The following is a 15,658-nucleotide window of genomic DNA, read 5'->3' on the forward strand; positions in this document are numbered from 1 at the left end:
AAGTTCTGTATAAATGTTAGGGTCTAAAAGAATGACTTTGGATGAATGAAACATTCATTAAAATCCATCTTTGTTCGAAATAGTTGCTGGTTAGTTGTAATAGTAACTGTTCCACTAGCTTCTATTGCCTTCGTTATCATAGTGAATGGTTCATTCCATGGAACAAATTTATTTGTCGGTGGATTTGAATCTGAAGCAATGCAACTTTAAGAGTTGGATTGAAAGCAATGATATCATTTACAGATATAGATGTGCATTGTAAGGCGTCGCTACTGAACTTTACTTTAAGCTGAATGTTTCCTGCAAAAGCTGGAATAAATCGAATAGCTTCTAATGGAAGGAATCTTCTAACAGGAATTCTTAAACGAAGCTTAAAATCAAATGATTTTCCTGCTGTAATTGGACCACTAACAATTTGTCCTGTTCTGCATGTTCCCGAATGACTCCATACATCTTCATGTCGAGTCTTTGAGAAAACATCTACTTTCTTTATTTGTTCGGTAGTTTGTGAGTTTGAAGTTATATATGCTTCTTCTCTTGCGTTGTCTTGAGAATATACGATACGACCATTTGCAAGGATTTGATATCCAGCAACTGCATAGAAAGCGTCATCGAAACCAATCCAAAATCCTGGTGGGTTTGTTTTTATTGGAACCTGAACCAATTTCTTTATCTGCAATAAATTGACCTTCCATTTTATACGTAATGAATGTATTGTAAAGGTCCAACATATTTTCACCAGGAGGTGAGAGATTGAATGTTACCCATGTGTTATCTTTAGCAGTTCCAGGTTGTGATGGAATCTTTGCGTCAGAATATTTTCTATTAGTGTCACCAATTTGAACTGCATTGTCTATGATATCGAAATATGAGCGAATCTGATGAATATGCTCTGCTGGAGTAAATTCGTTTAGCTGTTCGTTCTGCATGTATTTACTTCAGATAAAAATATCTATTTACTTCATTATTCTCACTCTTCTTCTTGGTATTCGTGGTGGAAGTTTTTCTTGACATTTTCAATGAACTGTACATTCTCTTTTGTCTCAACTTCTTTTCACTGGCGGGTCAGGGTTCTTTGACTCGGTTTGTTTTTCAATGAAATTCACGAACTTTGCAATAAGCTCTTGGTTCGTTTATTGAAAGTACATTGGCTTCTTTTCTTCTGGTTTCTATTGACTTTTCAGTTTGAAACAGAAGGTTTTATATGGGCTTCGTGGACTTCACACCTTGCCATGCACTTAATGTTTGTCGCTCTCTGCATTCGCTAATGGTACCTTTCTTTTTCTTACGTATATTTTACCATCTTTACTCTGACTTACGTAATAGAAAGGATGTTGTATTCCTCTTTGCGTCATTTAATATAATAGACTCTCGCTCTGATTTTGACAAGCTCATTTTACATCGGTTAAAGTTTTAATTTAGTTTTTTATCTGCAGTCAAATGACTCAGACAAATCCTACGGCCAAGACCCAAGGTGTCATAGATGTTGAAGCATTGAAGAAAGAAATTCGCGAGCAAATTTTATCCGAACTGAAGGAACAAAAACAAGAACAAAAGCCAGAGAGACCAAAGAGAAAACTTAGTGAAAAACAACTAGCTGCATTAGCTGCTGGAAGACAGAAGAACCCACGTTTGCTGGCGAAAAAAGCTAGAGAAGAAGCAAAAGCTAAAGAAGCTGAAGCAAAGAAAGAGTAAATGGTTTATTTTTATCCGAATTAAATGTATAGACAAATACCTTTAACTGTTGCGTTCAGTAGTGAAAACCCTGACGTCAAAATAAAGGGGAAACAGAGTAACGTTTAAGTTTCCAACAGACTGGATTGTGAACATAAATGAAGAGAAGTACATTGGCATAACATCTATGTATATAACACGTGCTTTCAGAAAGGTTGACTTTATACTTCAAGTCGAGATAGAAAATGACGAACAGTCTTTAAGCGCCCAAAACATTCACATATACAAATACTTTAAAGACGATACAACATTGCAACAATGTATGATTTCATTTAATGAGATGTTCGAGAAAAAGTTCAACATTGAAGTACAAACTTTACAGCCTTTACGTGAGTTTCTTGCACAACTGAAAGAAGAAGGTAGTCAGCCACAACTTATAGACTTTCATTATGAATTTAATGAAAATGAAGATGGAACTCATGACTGTCAATTCATTGTATTCTCACCATTCAATGAAGTCGCTAAAAAGAAAGAAAATCCATTACGTATAAGATTTCAAATCTCCGAACCAAGTGATGATTTTAAGAATGTTTTCAATTATGATGCAATGCTTCCGAGGAAAAATGAATTTTCAAAGATTGTAACACCTGGCATTTGGGATAGAAAGCAAGCAATACTTTACTCTAATATAGCCAAAGGCGTTGAAAATGAGTTCATTGGTCATACAAGAACTTCACCACTTCCTAACCCTAAATACTATAAATTAACTGGCTTCAATCGTGAGTTTTGGATAGACATGTACTCCACTCATGACCATAAATGTCCAGTGTTCTTGCCTCCAGATGGGAAGGACTGTCTCTACATTGAAGCACAACTCTTAAACTCTACCATCGCAGTATTGTAAAATCTACGCTAGCTTTATTTTTATCACGAATGACCTCATTGCTGACAAAAATAAATGACCTCAGAACTTCAACTTACGAATAAAGCTTGTTTTAGTCGTTATTGAAAAGTTGAACTTTTCAGCAAAGCAAGGTTGACATGACTTACATAAGTCGAATGCAATCTCTTGACCATCATGAAGTGCTTTGTAAAGTTTCATTAAACTGAACTCAGAGTCTTTGTCATATGTTCCAACAGGTATGTGAATGTTCTTATCTTCATTGTAATAGCATTGTATAGCTTCAGGAAACATTTCATTAGCGGTTAAAGCAATAACATCTTGCTTCACGCCTTTCATTCTGCAGTGAAATGCAACTTCATTTAAATCGTTAGTGAGTAAGTCTATGTAGGTCTTCTTTCCACAGAAAATACTTTTATAAGCTAAACTTTGTTTTCCAGGTGTTATTTCTGCAAAGTCGCTATGAAATTGACCAAGGTTCTTTCCTATAAGTTCGCGACCATATCTCTTCTTAAACTCTGCTGCAAGCTTTGGGATGTCTTCATTATATAAGTGCATACTGTCGGTATCCTGGTAAAAGATTTGAAGTCCCATGTCCTCTGCAGTACAGAATACTTCATTCATAATACGTTTTGACATAGACAGAATATTAACACCAAGTGGACAGAAGTTAAAGTGTCTGCAAATGCTTTTCGTTAGCTTGAAAATAGTTTTATCTGAACCATCCAAACCTTCGAACTTCACTATATGGTTGTAATTTCTTATAGCATATCTTATAGCATCTTTGTCATCTACTATGGTTATTTTTGACTCAATAGGAGATAGAATAGTTTTGCCATAAATGCTGTTCAGAATGAGTTTTATAATTTCTTGTAAGGGGTTTTCTTCTTTCTTATACTTTAACCTTAACTCAAACAACTTCTTTACTTCATCTCTTATTCTCATATCTCTGTTTCCATCGTAATAGTATCCTTGCAACACTTCACATTTGACACCTTGATATTTTATGAGGTCTTGTAATGTTATATGGTCAACATACATGAGACAGCAAGTGTTTGAACTTCTTGGAACGTTAAGTTCTGGATTTAGTTCAGGGTCGCAAACTATTAAATGAAAGTGTCTGGGTATACCAATCTCTGTTATCTTAATGAGAACAAAGAAGCCAGACATAAACTTTTCACCAATGGGTTCCTTTTGGTCGTCATCGAATAAATGTCTCATGAGATACTCTGTGCTTAACATTTCTTCCTTCAATACTTTTGGAATACCTTCTAAAGTATAAAGTCTTGCTATAGCTGAAGGATATAATGAAACAGTGTCGAAGTCAGCAATGAGTTTCTTTTTGCTCTTTTGTTTCATGTTATCTGACAACATACATCTTCCACCTTGAATGCATCTCGAAATAAATTCTCTTGGTTTATTTGAGAGGTCATAAAGATTTCCATTCGGGAAGTATACTCTGTTCTCAAACAATTTGTTAGCAATAGAACAAATACTAACGTAGTCATAAACGTTTAAATCAAACTCTTTCAATAAGTCATTGCGGAACTTTACAAAACCTTCTCTTAAAATTCTTACATCTTGTTTGCAGTAAAACGTGCTATATTTTTCTAAGTCGAAGTGGTTTTCATCTATTCTGCAACCTTTGATGGAATCTATGTTCTTCATAAATGTATCTGCATCATGGATAAACTTACATGCTTCAGAAATGACACCAGTTCTGTTGTCATTTGCTAACAAAACACTGCTGTAGTAGTTATATGGAAATACTTCTTTCGGTCCTGTTTGTAAGTTAAACATAGCAGGAAATAGTTTAAGCTTCTTATTTATAACACTGTAAGAGTCTTTTATAATAATTGCCCTTCCTTTATATAAACCAGTTATTTGCATTGTTCGTGAACCTTTAATGATGGGAGTTCCTTTCACTTCTGTCATGTGTCTTAAGATGAAGTTTATGTCATAACTGAGGTTATGGAAATATATTAAACTCTTGTCAGGAAGTCTTTCCAAAAATTCTGTTGCACAGTTTTGACCCCAAATACTTTCACTAACTGAACCATCTTCACTGTCATAACAGATGTTAAAAGCTTTATGAAAGCCATCCGTACTACACTCAAAGTCAGCAAAGAAAACGTGCTCAGGTATGAACTTACATTTAGCTTTATTTACTTCTTTTGACTCTGCTTTCTTCTTCAGTTGTACACAATACTTTGGAGCATATGTCAAATCTTTAAATGGTGCAAGGTTCTGTTTATATAAGTCAGTCGTATATGTGAAAAGTTCTCCATAAGAAATAGGTTCAAAATATTTGCACTCCCACAATGTTTTCATAACATCCCATAGCGGTGTAGTTCTATCCATGCGAACTACATATTTATCTTCTCTCTTTGTATATATTTTCATCTGTTTTTCAATGTTCATTCCACCACACTCCTTCAAGATTTCTATATAGTTTCGAATGAAATATGTTGTCATTGGAAGTCTTTCATTTAGCATGTAGTGGTCTTCAACAAGAAGTAAGTCAATAGTTCTAACAGTTTCACATTCTTTTGGTATGTATCTCTTTATTTCATTATGTCTTGAGTCATTGAAGTAACCAATGGTAACATTAAATGCTATACCTGTTGCGTCAGAAATTTCTTGTACTTTACTTTGAGGAAAGTCTCTAACACGAATGACTTCTCTCATGTGGTCAATAGTTTCTTCATTTACTCCAGCCTGAATGCAAGCATAAACGAAACAATTGTCTTCTGTCATAAGTGTTGCAGTTCTTTTGTTCAGTTCATTGAAGATTTGGTAGCGTTCAAGATTTATAGGTAATGTGCAAAGATACTTCCAGAACTGACCGCTTCTCTTCTTATAAAACTTCTTTTCACCATTATCTTTCCAAAAGCTTTCTATAAGTGCTGGGTTTCCTGTTTGCTTAAGAGCTTCCAAAATGGCTTTCTGGTCATTTGTCAGTGTGCTTTCATCTCTATATGGTCTCTTTTTTGGTTTGCCTTTCTTTACATCTGACATCGTTAAGCCTTCATATTCTGTTAAATCATACATCTTTATTTCGGTAAGATTCTTTATGTTTGTCAAGAAGAAGTCATAGTGCATTTCAACAATACCTGCAGCATTTGCTTCTATCTCTGATATAAAGTTCTCCTTCAAGAGCTGATGTAGTAATGTTCCAATATTATTGAGGTTTAACGTAGAACATTCATACTTTCCACCAAGTTTATAACATACCATCCATCTCTGTTGGGAGTTTATTTTAATTTTCTCTAAGAGTCTCATGAAAACCTTACCGAAATGTTTGTGTAAGTAGTCTCTGTTTGGTTCATCTAAAGCTTCGATGTTAAAGTCAATGAGTCTATTGCCTGACTTCACATTCCTCTTCCTATTTTCTTCATCTTTCTTTAACCATCTCTCACCTTCTTTTGGTTTGTCGTCAATGGAACGAATGACATTATTAGCTTTGCGAACTTGTTCTATAGCACTTTTAAACATCTCTCTTCTCTGTTGTTTCAGTGTGTCATCTCTCTTTCGTGTTTCACCAACGTTTGCATTTGTTATGTCAAACATTTCTCTTCTTACTTCATGTGGTACAGCTCTTCTTGTTTCACCAACGTTTGCATTTGTTATGTCAAACATCTCTTGACGAACGTCATGTGAAAGAGCTTTACGAGTATGACCAACGTTTGCATTTGTTATGTCAAACATTTCTCTTCTTACTTCATGAGGTATTGAACGTCTATGATATAAGTCAATAGCAACGTCATTTAAAGGAAATGCTCTTGCATGGACTTCGTCCTCGCCGCGTTGCGGCTTTATGAACTCATGAATTCTATCATAAGTTATTTCACCATTATAGTCATTGAGGATGTCAGCGAGTGCCTTTTTGTTTGTTGTGTAATGCTTTGCAACATCTATATTAGCTTCTGTAAGAAGTTGTTTTATTTCCGAGTGTTCTAACTTAGACAACTTCCGATACATCTTTAGTAGGAAATAAAAAAAATATTTTTTGAAAAAAATAAACTTAGAAAAATTATTTCTTTCTATATTTGCCATTCCGAACTTCGAAAAGATGTTTTATACCAGCATAGAATTTTTCTCTAGAGCTTGGTCTTATATTGTTTTCATGACAATATTTTCTATATTCTTCATATAAAGCCTTTTTTTCATACATTTCATAAGGACAATCTAACCAGAATAGTGCATATCCAGTTTCGTTATCTAGGTCTCTATATGTTTCTTCTGTTTGTAGAATTTCGCTTTCTTCTATTTGTAGAATTTCGCTTTCTCTATTTAGTTCTATGACTATATATTGTGGCTTAAAAAGATGTGGGCAAGAAGGGTCTGGCGCTATGTAAAAAGTTAATTTTTCTGTCATCTTTTCTATCGGATAAAAAATATTTTTTGAAAAAATTAGATTAGATTTTTTAAGTTATTTTTCAAAATAATTTAATATTTTTATTTTAATGAAACACATGCAAGATTGCAAGTTCTTTTCATACAATGCTCTCGCTACTGTCATCAAGAATGAGTTCAATAATGCTTCAAACGTCAATGTTATCTTTAACAAGAAGTTTGTGAAAGAATCTAAGTTTGGTCAGTATGTCAGACCATTAGCTATTGTCATTGACCGCAAACGTTATACTTCACAAGAGTTAGCAGTAGTTTTGAAACAAAAGGGTTTCTTCGTGAATGTCAAAGATACTCATTATACTATTATAAAGAACTCCAACATTGACTTCTTCAGTATTGCTATGAATCTTTCCGAACAGAAAGAATATAAGAAGGGTGAAACAAATGTGAAATATTATTCTTCATCTCTGAAAACAATAACGAACAAAGATGTTATACAAAAGTTCCTTACCAAAGGTTGAAGAAGCTTCTATTGACATTGACGAAGGAAGTGAAATGGTTGAAGAAATTGACCCTGACGTCATTTAAGCAAAAATATATTTTTGGTTAGTCTTCATATCGATATTTTACAACAATTCCCCAATGTATAAACTTTTCATACGCTTTTTCATAAGCTTTATATACCTTCAGAAATTTTGCATAATCTTTAGAAGCATTTAGATATTGTTTAAATGCTTTGTATGTCTTCAGAAATTTTGCATAATCTTTTACATGTTGTTCGTTCTCTTCTTCTGTCATGAGTTCCGAATATTCTAAATTCATGTTCTTTCATATGAGATAAAATTTTATAAAAAAATAAAATTAGCTTAGATTTTTTTATTCTTCCTCTTTGAAGTTATCGAAATATTCTGTTATTTTTTCCTTCAGTAATGTTAAGTCTTCTTTGAATGTAAGTATTGTGCAACCTTTGATGTCATAGTGTGTTTGAGGAAGAGTATTTTTGACAATTTCCTTTATTTGCTCATTCGGTGTCATTGAAATCGGTAAGTTTTCACGATAGAACCAGTTTCTGTCAGATTTGTAAATCTTAGCAAGGTCATAAAAGCTTTTGTTGTTTCTTCTGACTAAATGCAACATAACCATATCTTTATCTTCTTCTTTCTCCAACTCTTCAGTATATATCATATACTTATAACTCTTTTCCTTTCCTTTTGGTACTGAACGTGGTATTCTTTTCTGTATGCTTTTGTCTTTGGATTCAATGACTTCATCTTTTGCTTGAAGTTTCTTTTCCATCTCTCCACGTTCTTGTCTATGAATTTCGTCAAGAAGTCTGTAAACATGCCATGCATAACGAGGAGAAGCCCACATTGCAACTGCATTTACTAAAAGTCTATGAACATAATAACCTCTTAAATTTATTGGCAAATTTTTACGATTTTCATGTGTTTTATGCAAGACCGAAAAAAGTCGGTCTAGAGAAATTTCACTCAAAAGTTCTTGTGTGCTTTGGTTTTTGAACCAGTCGTCTGCGTGTTTAGTGTCTGGAGCAAAACATGCTGTCAAAATACTTTGCATTTGGTACATATCGTCTTTGACCGAACGAATGAGACGGAGTTGTTTGTTAAACTGAACCCACTCGTATTCTTCATTTATGGCTTCATGAACGATAGCAGTTGTTGTGTTCTCTGTTGTTGACATATCTGTCCTTACATACAAAATAAAAAAATAAATAAAAATAAAACTAACTTTATTTTTCTGTGTTAAAGAAATGTTAAAAATTCAGGGTTACATATGTGAAAAGAAGTCACGAACAAATGAAGGTCATAAGATTCAGCACATAATTCTGAATTGAATGGTGTGTCATACATGTCAAGCCGTCAAGAATTGAAGGAGATACGAGGCTATAAAGATTTTGGATATTTTCTGACACACACCCTGAGGGAAAAGTGACAAAACACGACGATAGAAAAAAGTGACAAAATTGAGAGAAAGTTGTTTCCCGACCAAAATGCAATCATGTTGAAAAAGTGACATTTGTAAAGTTAGACGATAGGATTTCCTGAAAAAGTGCAAGACTTGTTCTGAATCAGGACAAGATTTGTCTTGTATGAAAAAATACAAGACTTGTTCTGATCAGGACAAGATTTGTCTTGAAAAAATACAAGACTTGTTCTGAAAAAATACAAGACTTGTTCTGAAAAAATACAAGACTTGTCTTGAATCAGGACAAAACTTTACAAAATGTAAACTTTACATAACCGTTTCTATCGTACATGATATTTAGTTGACATTGTAAACTATCTTCATGTAAAGTATGGCGGTTTGAAACCGTCGGGAACCTTCACTTTTTTGACGAACTTTCCGCAGCAATTTTTAAAATTTGTGAAAACTCAACGGTTTGACACGTGCCATATGTCATTTTACTCAGAATTTTGTGCTGAATTCAGCAAAAATAATGTTTATGTTAGCATGTTAGATCTAACACGTTTTCTAACCTCTTTTCTAACATAACTATTTACAAGCGTTTTACATGGTATATGTTGCGATGGTTCATGACTTTAAACAGTTTTGTAGCTTCTATTTCTTCTTTTAGTACATCGAATGTTTTAACAATGCCGAAGGTTTCTTTATATTTCTTCTTGACGTCAGATAGAAGGAAATCGTCAGCAGTTGGATAATTTTTGTTCAGAAATGCTAACATGTCCATTTTATCTTCTGCTGGCTTTTCTACTTCTTTCTTTAAATCTGCATAGTCGTTTCTCATTCTTTCTATCTCTTTGACGGAGTAGTTATATTTCCTCATCGCTGCCTTACATTTTGAACATTGCGGGTTCATTTTTGCGTTATACATTGAAATTTGACCTGCTAAAACAACTAAGGCGTCAATTGCTCTCTTCATCTCAAACATAGCGGGTCTTAGTTGTTCGTTCCATACTTTGCCTCTTCTATCTTTATCTCTTATTTCCCAAACACATTCAGCAACTAATGAAACAAAGTTATCGTAGGTCTTAAATTCTTCAGATTTATATATGTCAGAAACATTCTTATAAACCATGTCGCAATCTTTGTCCATAACTTTATGGTTGCAATGAAAACCAAGGAATTCATAATTTACTTTACGTATGAACTTCTTTATTTCTACTGAGTCAGTTGTTTTGACTTCAATTTCGTCGAATTCAGGAATAGTTAGTTTTTGTTGTTGGATTTCAGGCAATTTGGGTAAATGGTCAATAATGTCCTGCATTTCATAAAGATACTGTTCATTTGTTTCATCTTTCGCACTACAGTCTAAATTACTTGTTAAAAGTTCTTGCTTTATCTTCTGGATTTTTGTTTCGAAAGTATATGAAGAAGGAATGAAGCTTTTCATCTCTACTAACATAGATGTTGGATTCATGACTAACGAGTTTTGGTGCTGTAGTTTGAATTGTTGTTGTGCCGATTGTTGAAATCATATCTTTACATACAAGATAAAAATTTTTCTTAGAAAAAAATTAGCGTTATTTTTCTTTCATAAGGAAATGTCAAAAATTCATGATTTTCGAGAGTTTTAGACCATGTTAGAAAAGTGGTTAGAAAACGTGTTAGATCTAACATTCTAACATAAACATTATTTTTTGGTGTAAATAAATGGTACCATTAATGATATCATGACTGTTCTCATTCATGTCTGATTTACATCTAATGAAAAAGTTTAGAAGAATTTTCTTATTCTTTCTGGCATATTTTTGTCTTTCCAGTACTCCCGCTCTAATGGTCCCAGATGTGTTGGCTTTGACTCTCTCAAGTTCTTAGATGGTATAACATCTTCAACACCTCCTTCATATCTTACTTTATAAGTGTCATCGTTTATGTTGTAGCCAAGTATTTCAATAACCACTCCTCGCTTTGCTTCGTCAATGGTTTCAGCAAGTTTGCCATTACTACTTTCAACTAACTTATGTCGAGGGTAAAATGCTATGGAGTCGTCAGCAGCTTTTATAAGATATCCATTACCTTGTGTAGAGTCTACGATATAATAGTTTCTACTTAACCTTAAACGTTTCTTTGTCAACGGTTTGTCGTCAAGTCGTCAAGAACTACACGAACTTTTGTACCAGGAATGAGGGTAAATTGTGTTGAATTTCTGATATTTTGTGTTTGGCTTCGTTTCTTTTGTATATACTTTTCTTCTTGTTGTTGTGTCATTGAATTTGGTGTATGTCCTGTTGTAGAATGTGTTGAGGAATTATATACTTCGAGAAAATGTTTCATTGTTTCTTCGGTAAAGTCTCGCTCTTGATTTAAATCTCTGAGCGTTCTTATGAAGCGGTTTATGATGCCGAGTATGTTATGGTTATGGTCTTCAGTAGTGTAGTGAGTTATGTTATGCTTAATGAGAAATTCTGTGATTTCATTGCTGAGGTATGCACTGTCTTGGTCTGATGTTAAAGTACTTGGGTTATGTTCTGCTACAAACTTTTGTAAAACTCTTAACACTTCACGAGTTCCTTTATTTTTCATTGGATATGCATATGCTTTACGAGTGTTAACATTTATGAAGATGAGGAATGGTTTATGTCCTCCTTTTCTGCTTTGAATGAGAGTGTCAAATTGGTATGCGTCAGGAGTGTTGGAGTAAATTGGTAAAAAGTAGTCGTAAGGGTTTATTTTTGTTTGATGTACAACATTTTTGTCAAAGAACCTTTTCACTTCAGCTCTGTTAGTAAATCCCCAACTCTTTGCAGCTTCATTGAATTTCTTAAATGACCTCCATGGATGTTGTTCGAATACTTCTTTCAAGCTCATTTATGTAAAGTTAAAGATTTTAACCAACTCGTATCCAAGCGTGCATTGTTATATAAGGAGGCATATAATCTTTTCCATTACCTGCTGGGTCTGTAATACCAGCTACAACATGTGTATGATTTCCTGCAGTTCCACAGAAAATACCTGTGCTGAATCTTGGGTCAGTTGTGATATCATATCTATGCATTCCCTGTCTATCCGAACCCGCTGCAAGATTTGTATAACCTCTTTTTGTTATTGAATGTGAATGGTTTCCTTCCACAGATGTTCTTCCACTGAACCTATGCATATGTGAAGGAAGGTTTTCAATACCTATTTTCTTTGAACCTCCCATCTTCATTGACTGAGTATTAGTGTAGAATGGAAAACTGTCAACTATTTCATACCATCTACCACCAAATAAAGTGTTTGGATTTATTGGATTCATAGACGTATAAACAGCTCCTATAGGATATATTAAATCATATATGCTCATAACTCTATAAACATATTCTAAAGAACTTATGTCATTAAATACCATTTGGAATGTATCTCCCGGATGAAATGTTGCATTTGTTCCACTTTTATAATGTAATGTTAGTTCAATAGAATTATCCAAGAAAAATTCAAAAGTATCTGGTTGAAGACCTCTAACAAATTCAAATGGAGTTGCTGGTTCACCATTTATAATTTCTGTTGTAAATGTCATTGTATCTGGTTTCGAAAATTTCTTTGTTAGTTCTTCATCACATAAGTTTTGTCTGCTTTCTTATCTAACATTGTTGGTAGTTCATATGCTTCAAAGTTTCTGGCATGACTTTCAATGTTCCTGCAACTCTTATCTAAACTGTTAAGAGTATCTTTTACGCTTGTACTTGGATTTTCTAATGGTGCACTTGAACCAAGGTCAAAGTTCAATATTATGTCGTCTGCTCTAACAGTAGTGAAGGATTTATGTGTATGGTTCTTGTCAGCTTTACTGTCTAATGTAGCTTGAAGTTCATTTATATCGGAGATGTTGTGTTTATGAGATTTCAAAACTTTGTTCGTTGCTTCGAGTTCAACTTTGTCAGCTTTACTTTTAATAGCATCTTCAAACGTTATTTTTGCCTTAACTCTTAACATAAATCTTGGTTCAACTAATACACCGTTAACATTGAAAGTAGAGGCATAAATTTCACCGGTATAACCAAATGCTTCTGGTGCTTTAGCTACATCATACTGTACAGTACAGCTTATGTCATAACCTTTAGCACGAATGTATTTATATCTTCTTTCATTAACATTTTTTGTCTTCGCTTCATCACTTCGTGTTAAATATCCATGGTAGTCCGTTATAATCTGTTCGTCTGAAGTTATATAATGAACATGGTTCTTGTCCGCTTTACTATTTAATGTAGCTTGAAGTTCATTTATATCGGAGATGTTGTGTTTATGAGATTTCAAAACTTTGTTCATTGCGTCAAGTTCATTTTTGTCCGCTTTACTATTTAATGTAGCTTGAAGTTCATTTATATCGGAGATATTGTGTTTATGTTCTTTATCTGCTTTTTCGGCTAATTTCTCTTCTATCTCATTTATTTCAAGTTCATGCCTACCACCACCTCCCGAAGAAGTATTTTTCTTCAGCTCTTGAAGAACGTCCACTTCGCCATCTTTGGTGTCAATAATGAGACTTTGAGTTAAAACCTTTCCTGTCTTAATGGATGTTTGTAAAACTTCTTCTTCACCATGTTCGGGGTCATGGTCGTCATCATATCTTGTGAAATCAGAGATGTTGTCATACATTAAGCATATCTGTCTCAAAAGTTCTGCTATTTGAAACTGGAACGAAAGATATACAGAACTTTCATCATCTCCTAAAGTCAAGTCTGCTTTCTTAAGTATTTCTTGAATGTATGCAATGAGAACAGAGTACCTTGGAAAATATTCGAACAATATTTCATTAGCTGTTGGTTTTGGTGGTTCTTTTACTTCTGGAGTTTCTGTTGTTTCATTCCTTCTGTAGGTTTTGTGGAGTTTTCTGCATCTCTTGACTTCAATGCTTTGCTCTCAAAGACCTAAATTTAGAGCACCGGGTTTTACAAAGGACTTATTAAAATGCTTTAATAGTTCCTTGGTAAGTTATTGTTAGCATTAAGTAAGTTCCTTATGCTTCCATCATGTACGTCCATAGCACTACATGTGTAGCTCAATCGACACATAAACGATTCAAAAAAATGATAGCATACATACCGTGTAACAAACCTGGTCACTCCAATTCAACGTTTCACCTCCTTTCATAACGTATATATCTTGTCAATGACATTTAGGCTATGGAAACACCACAGCAAGCATGTCGGGTTCTATTTCTTTGATGGTTTATATCGTCTGCCTCTGTCAAAAGTTTCAATAGTTCTTTCAAACTTCACGAGGTGCGATGACATATGAGTTCACTTTTACAGGGTTGTGTTCGACCAAGTTTAACATTATACCCAAAGCTTGACAAAATCTTCTCCTGAGTTTTAAGTTTGTCTTTAAGTTGTTGTAGTCGTTTCGAATTATCTGCAACAGAACTTAAGTCTCTGCTAACTTCAGGGTATGTTGTTGTTCTTTTACAGCGAACTATTGTTATACCATCTTGTGCTTCGTATGGTTTCCCCACTTCAACATCTCTTTCTTTGACATTGACAACAACACTTTGACTGTTTGTTTGAGTTGGGAATTTAACTTCACATCTGCCACCGCCATTAAACCTTTTGAAACACTTTACGCTTCTATTTTTCGGAAATGACATTTTACTTCAAATAAAAAGATGGACGTATTTGAGTATCTCTTCGAATATGAAGCAAACAAAGTTTACACACACAAACAATACAAATACATTGACAGAATAGTTCTTTATACAAACAATGGAAAATGTTATAGAATAGCAAGTTTTGCTTGAAACCAAAATATTTTCATAAAGCAAAGGAAAGTTGGTATAACGAATGGTGAAAGTTCTTTAAGCAGACAAAAATATAACAACAAAACTTACAGATATTCTAAAGGTAAGTTTATAATTACAATATTATGTCAAAACTGGCGTACTGTCAATATTTGACGGAGAGAAGTCAGTTTCAAGAACAACTTACTGACCTGCTGTCCCAAAATCTGCTCGATGGAAGCTGTCGTTATGCCAATCTGAGGAGCCCCAGCAGGTTTCATCGAACGAATTTTCAAAAGAGCATCTTTCCGCTGAAAGTGCCTATTGGTTTTTGTAAACTTCTTTGCTTCAATTCATCTGGACCGTCTCTGTACCAGTATATTGTATTTGTACAGTACCAACAGTTGAAATACCACCCATAAAGTCTTCTGAGGCAGCAAATGGACATGCCAAAGCCAAAAGTTTGAACGGTCTTCCATTTGTATATTGAGTTTTTGAGCTCTCTGTATGGGTCCATACTTTCAACATATGGCATAATAGAACTTTTGCATTTCAGGGTTAATGGGTTGTTGTGAAGTTTGTTGTTAAAGTTCATAGCATTCTAATGTCAAGTTGTATGACCTCATATCCTCAACTGTAGAATATTCTTCTCTTGGATAATATTTGCCATCTATGTTTATATGATATTTAATACCAGGGTGTAGAAAGCAAGAATAGTCATTTATAGTTCGTCCTGAACAGTACAAACATAGTACTGCATGTTTCATTGCAGTTGTTAAAGCAATATCTGTTCTTGCACCTGCGCGTCAGCACTTTGGTTTGCCAACTTCACCTGCAAAGTCTTTGAACAGATATTGGTGTATAGGGAACATAGTGGAACTGCAATATATTGGCAGCTAAGCATTTGAAATATCTGGGTCCAACATATAGACTGCAAGTCTGCTTTCTATTCTCTTGCATGTCAAATTTTTCGCATGTAGAACTTCTGGTCCCAAGCATCTCCAGCAGCATTGAAATAATAGTTTACTTCAGTGGTTGAGGTTGAGAACCAAAAG

At 34.1% G+C, this 15,658-nt stretch overlaps 8 protein-coding genes across 8 annotated transcripts, besides 1 other annotated feature; 2 read left to right on the forward strand and 6 right to left on the reverse strand.

Annotated features, from left to right (window-relative positions):
* Positions 1–15,658: part of a mobile genetic element that runs on past both edges of the window.
* On the forward strand, positions 1,441–1,695 carry TVAGG3_0877350 (uncharacterized protein; the record flags this gene model as incomplete). The annotated part of the gene is made up of 1 exon (XM_051250281.1): positions 1,441–1,695. One exon carries the CDS (start codon positions 1,441–1,443, stop codon positions 1,693–1,695), a length of 255 nt encoding a protein of 84 aa, XP_051085756.1.
* On the reverse strand, positions 2,825–3,829 carry TVAGG3_0877360 (organellar and viral DNA polymerase type B; the record flags this gene model as incomplete). The annotated part of the gene is made up of 1 exon (XM_051250282.1): positions 2,825–3,829. A coding segment is annotated over one exon (1,005 nt), but the record flags the coding sequence as incomplete, so codon positions are not given.
* TVAGG3_0877370 (organellar and viral DNA polymerase type B) lies at positions 4,150–5,050 on the reverse strand (the record flags this gene model as incomplete). Its single annotated transcript, XM_051250283.1, has 1 exon — positions 4,150–5,050. A coding segment is annotated over one exon (901 nt), but the record flags the coding sequence as incomplete, so codon positions are not given.
* On the reverse strand, positions 5,199–6,145 carry TVAGG3_0877380 (organellar and viral DNA polymerase type B; the record flags this gene model as incomplete). The annotated part of the gene is made up of 1 exon (XM_051250284.1): positions 5,199–6,145. A coding segment is annotated over one exon (947 nt), but the record flags the coding sequence as incomplete, so codon positions are not given.
* On the forward strand, positions 7,042–7,408 carry TVAGG3_0877390 (uncharacterized protein; the record flags this gene model as incomplete). The annotated part of the gene is made up of 1 exon (XM_051250285.1): positions 7,042–7,408. A coding segment is annotated over one exon (367 nt), but the record flags the coding sequence as incomplete, so codon positions are not given.
* On the reverse strand, positions 7,903–8,629 carry TVAGG3_0877400 (KilA, N-terminal/APSES-type HTH, DNA-binding family; the record flags this gene model as incomplete). Its single annotated transcript, XM_001305465.2, has 1 exon — positions 7,903–8,629. A coding segment is annotated over one exon (727 nt), but the record flags the coding sequence as incomplete, so codon positions are not given.
* TVAGG3_0877410 (organellar and viral DNA polymerase type B) lies at positions 9,447–9,839 on the reverse strand (the record flags this gene model as incomplete). The annotated part of the gene is made up of 1 exon (XM_051250286.1): positions 9,447–9,839. The coding sequence occupies one exon, from the start codon at positions 9,837–9,839 to the stop codon at positions 9,447–9,449; it is 393 nt and encodes a 130-aa protein (XP_051085761.1).
* Positions 11,182–11,719, reverse strand: TVAGG3_0877420 (integrase core domain containing protein family; the record flags this gene model as incomplete). Its single annotated transcript, XM_051250287.1, has 1 exon — positions 11,182–11,719. A coding segment is annotated over one exon (538 nt), but the record flags the coding sequence as incomplete, so codon positions are not given.

Source organism: Trichomonas vaginalis, chromosome VI (genome assembly GCF_026262505.1).
Source record: "Trichomonas vaginalis G3 chromosome VI, whole genome shotgun sequence".
NCBI classification, from domain to species: Eukaryota; Parabasalia; order Trichomonadida; family Trichomonadidae; genus Trichomonas; species Trichomonas vaginalis.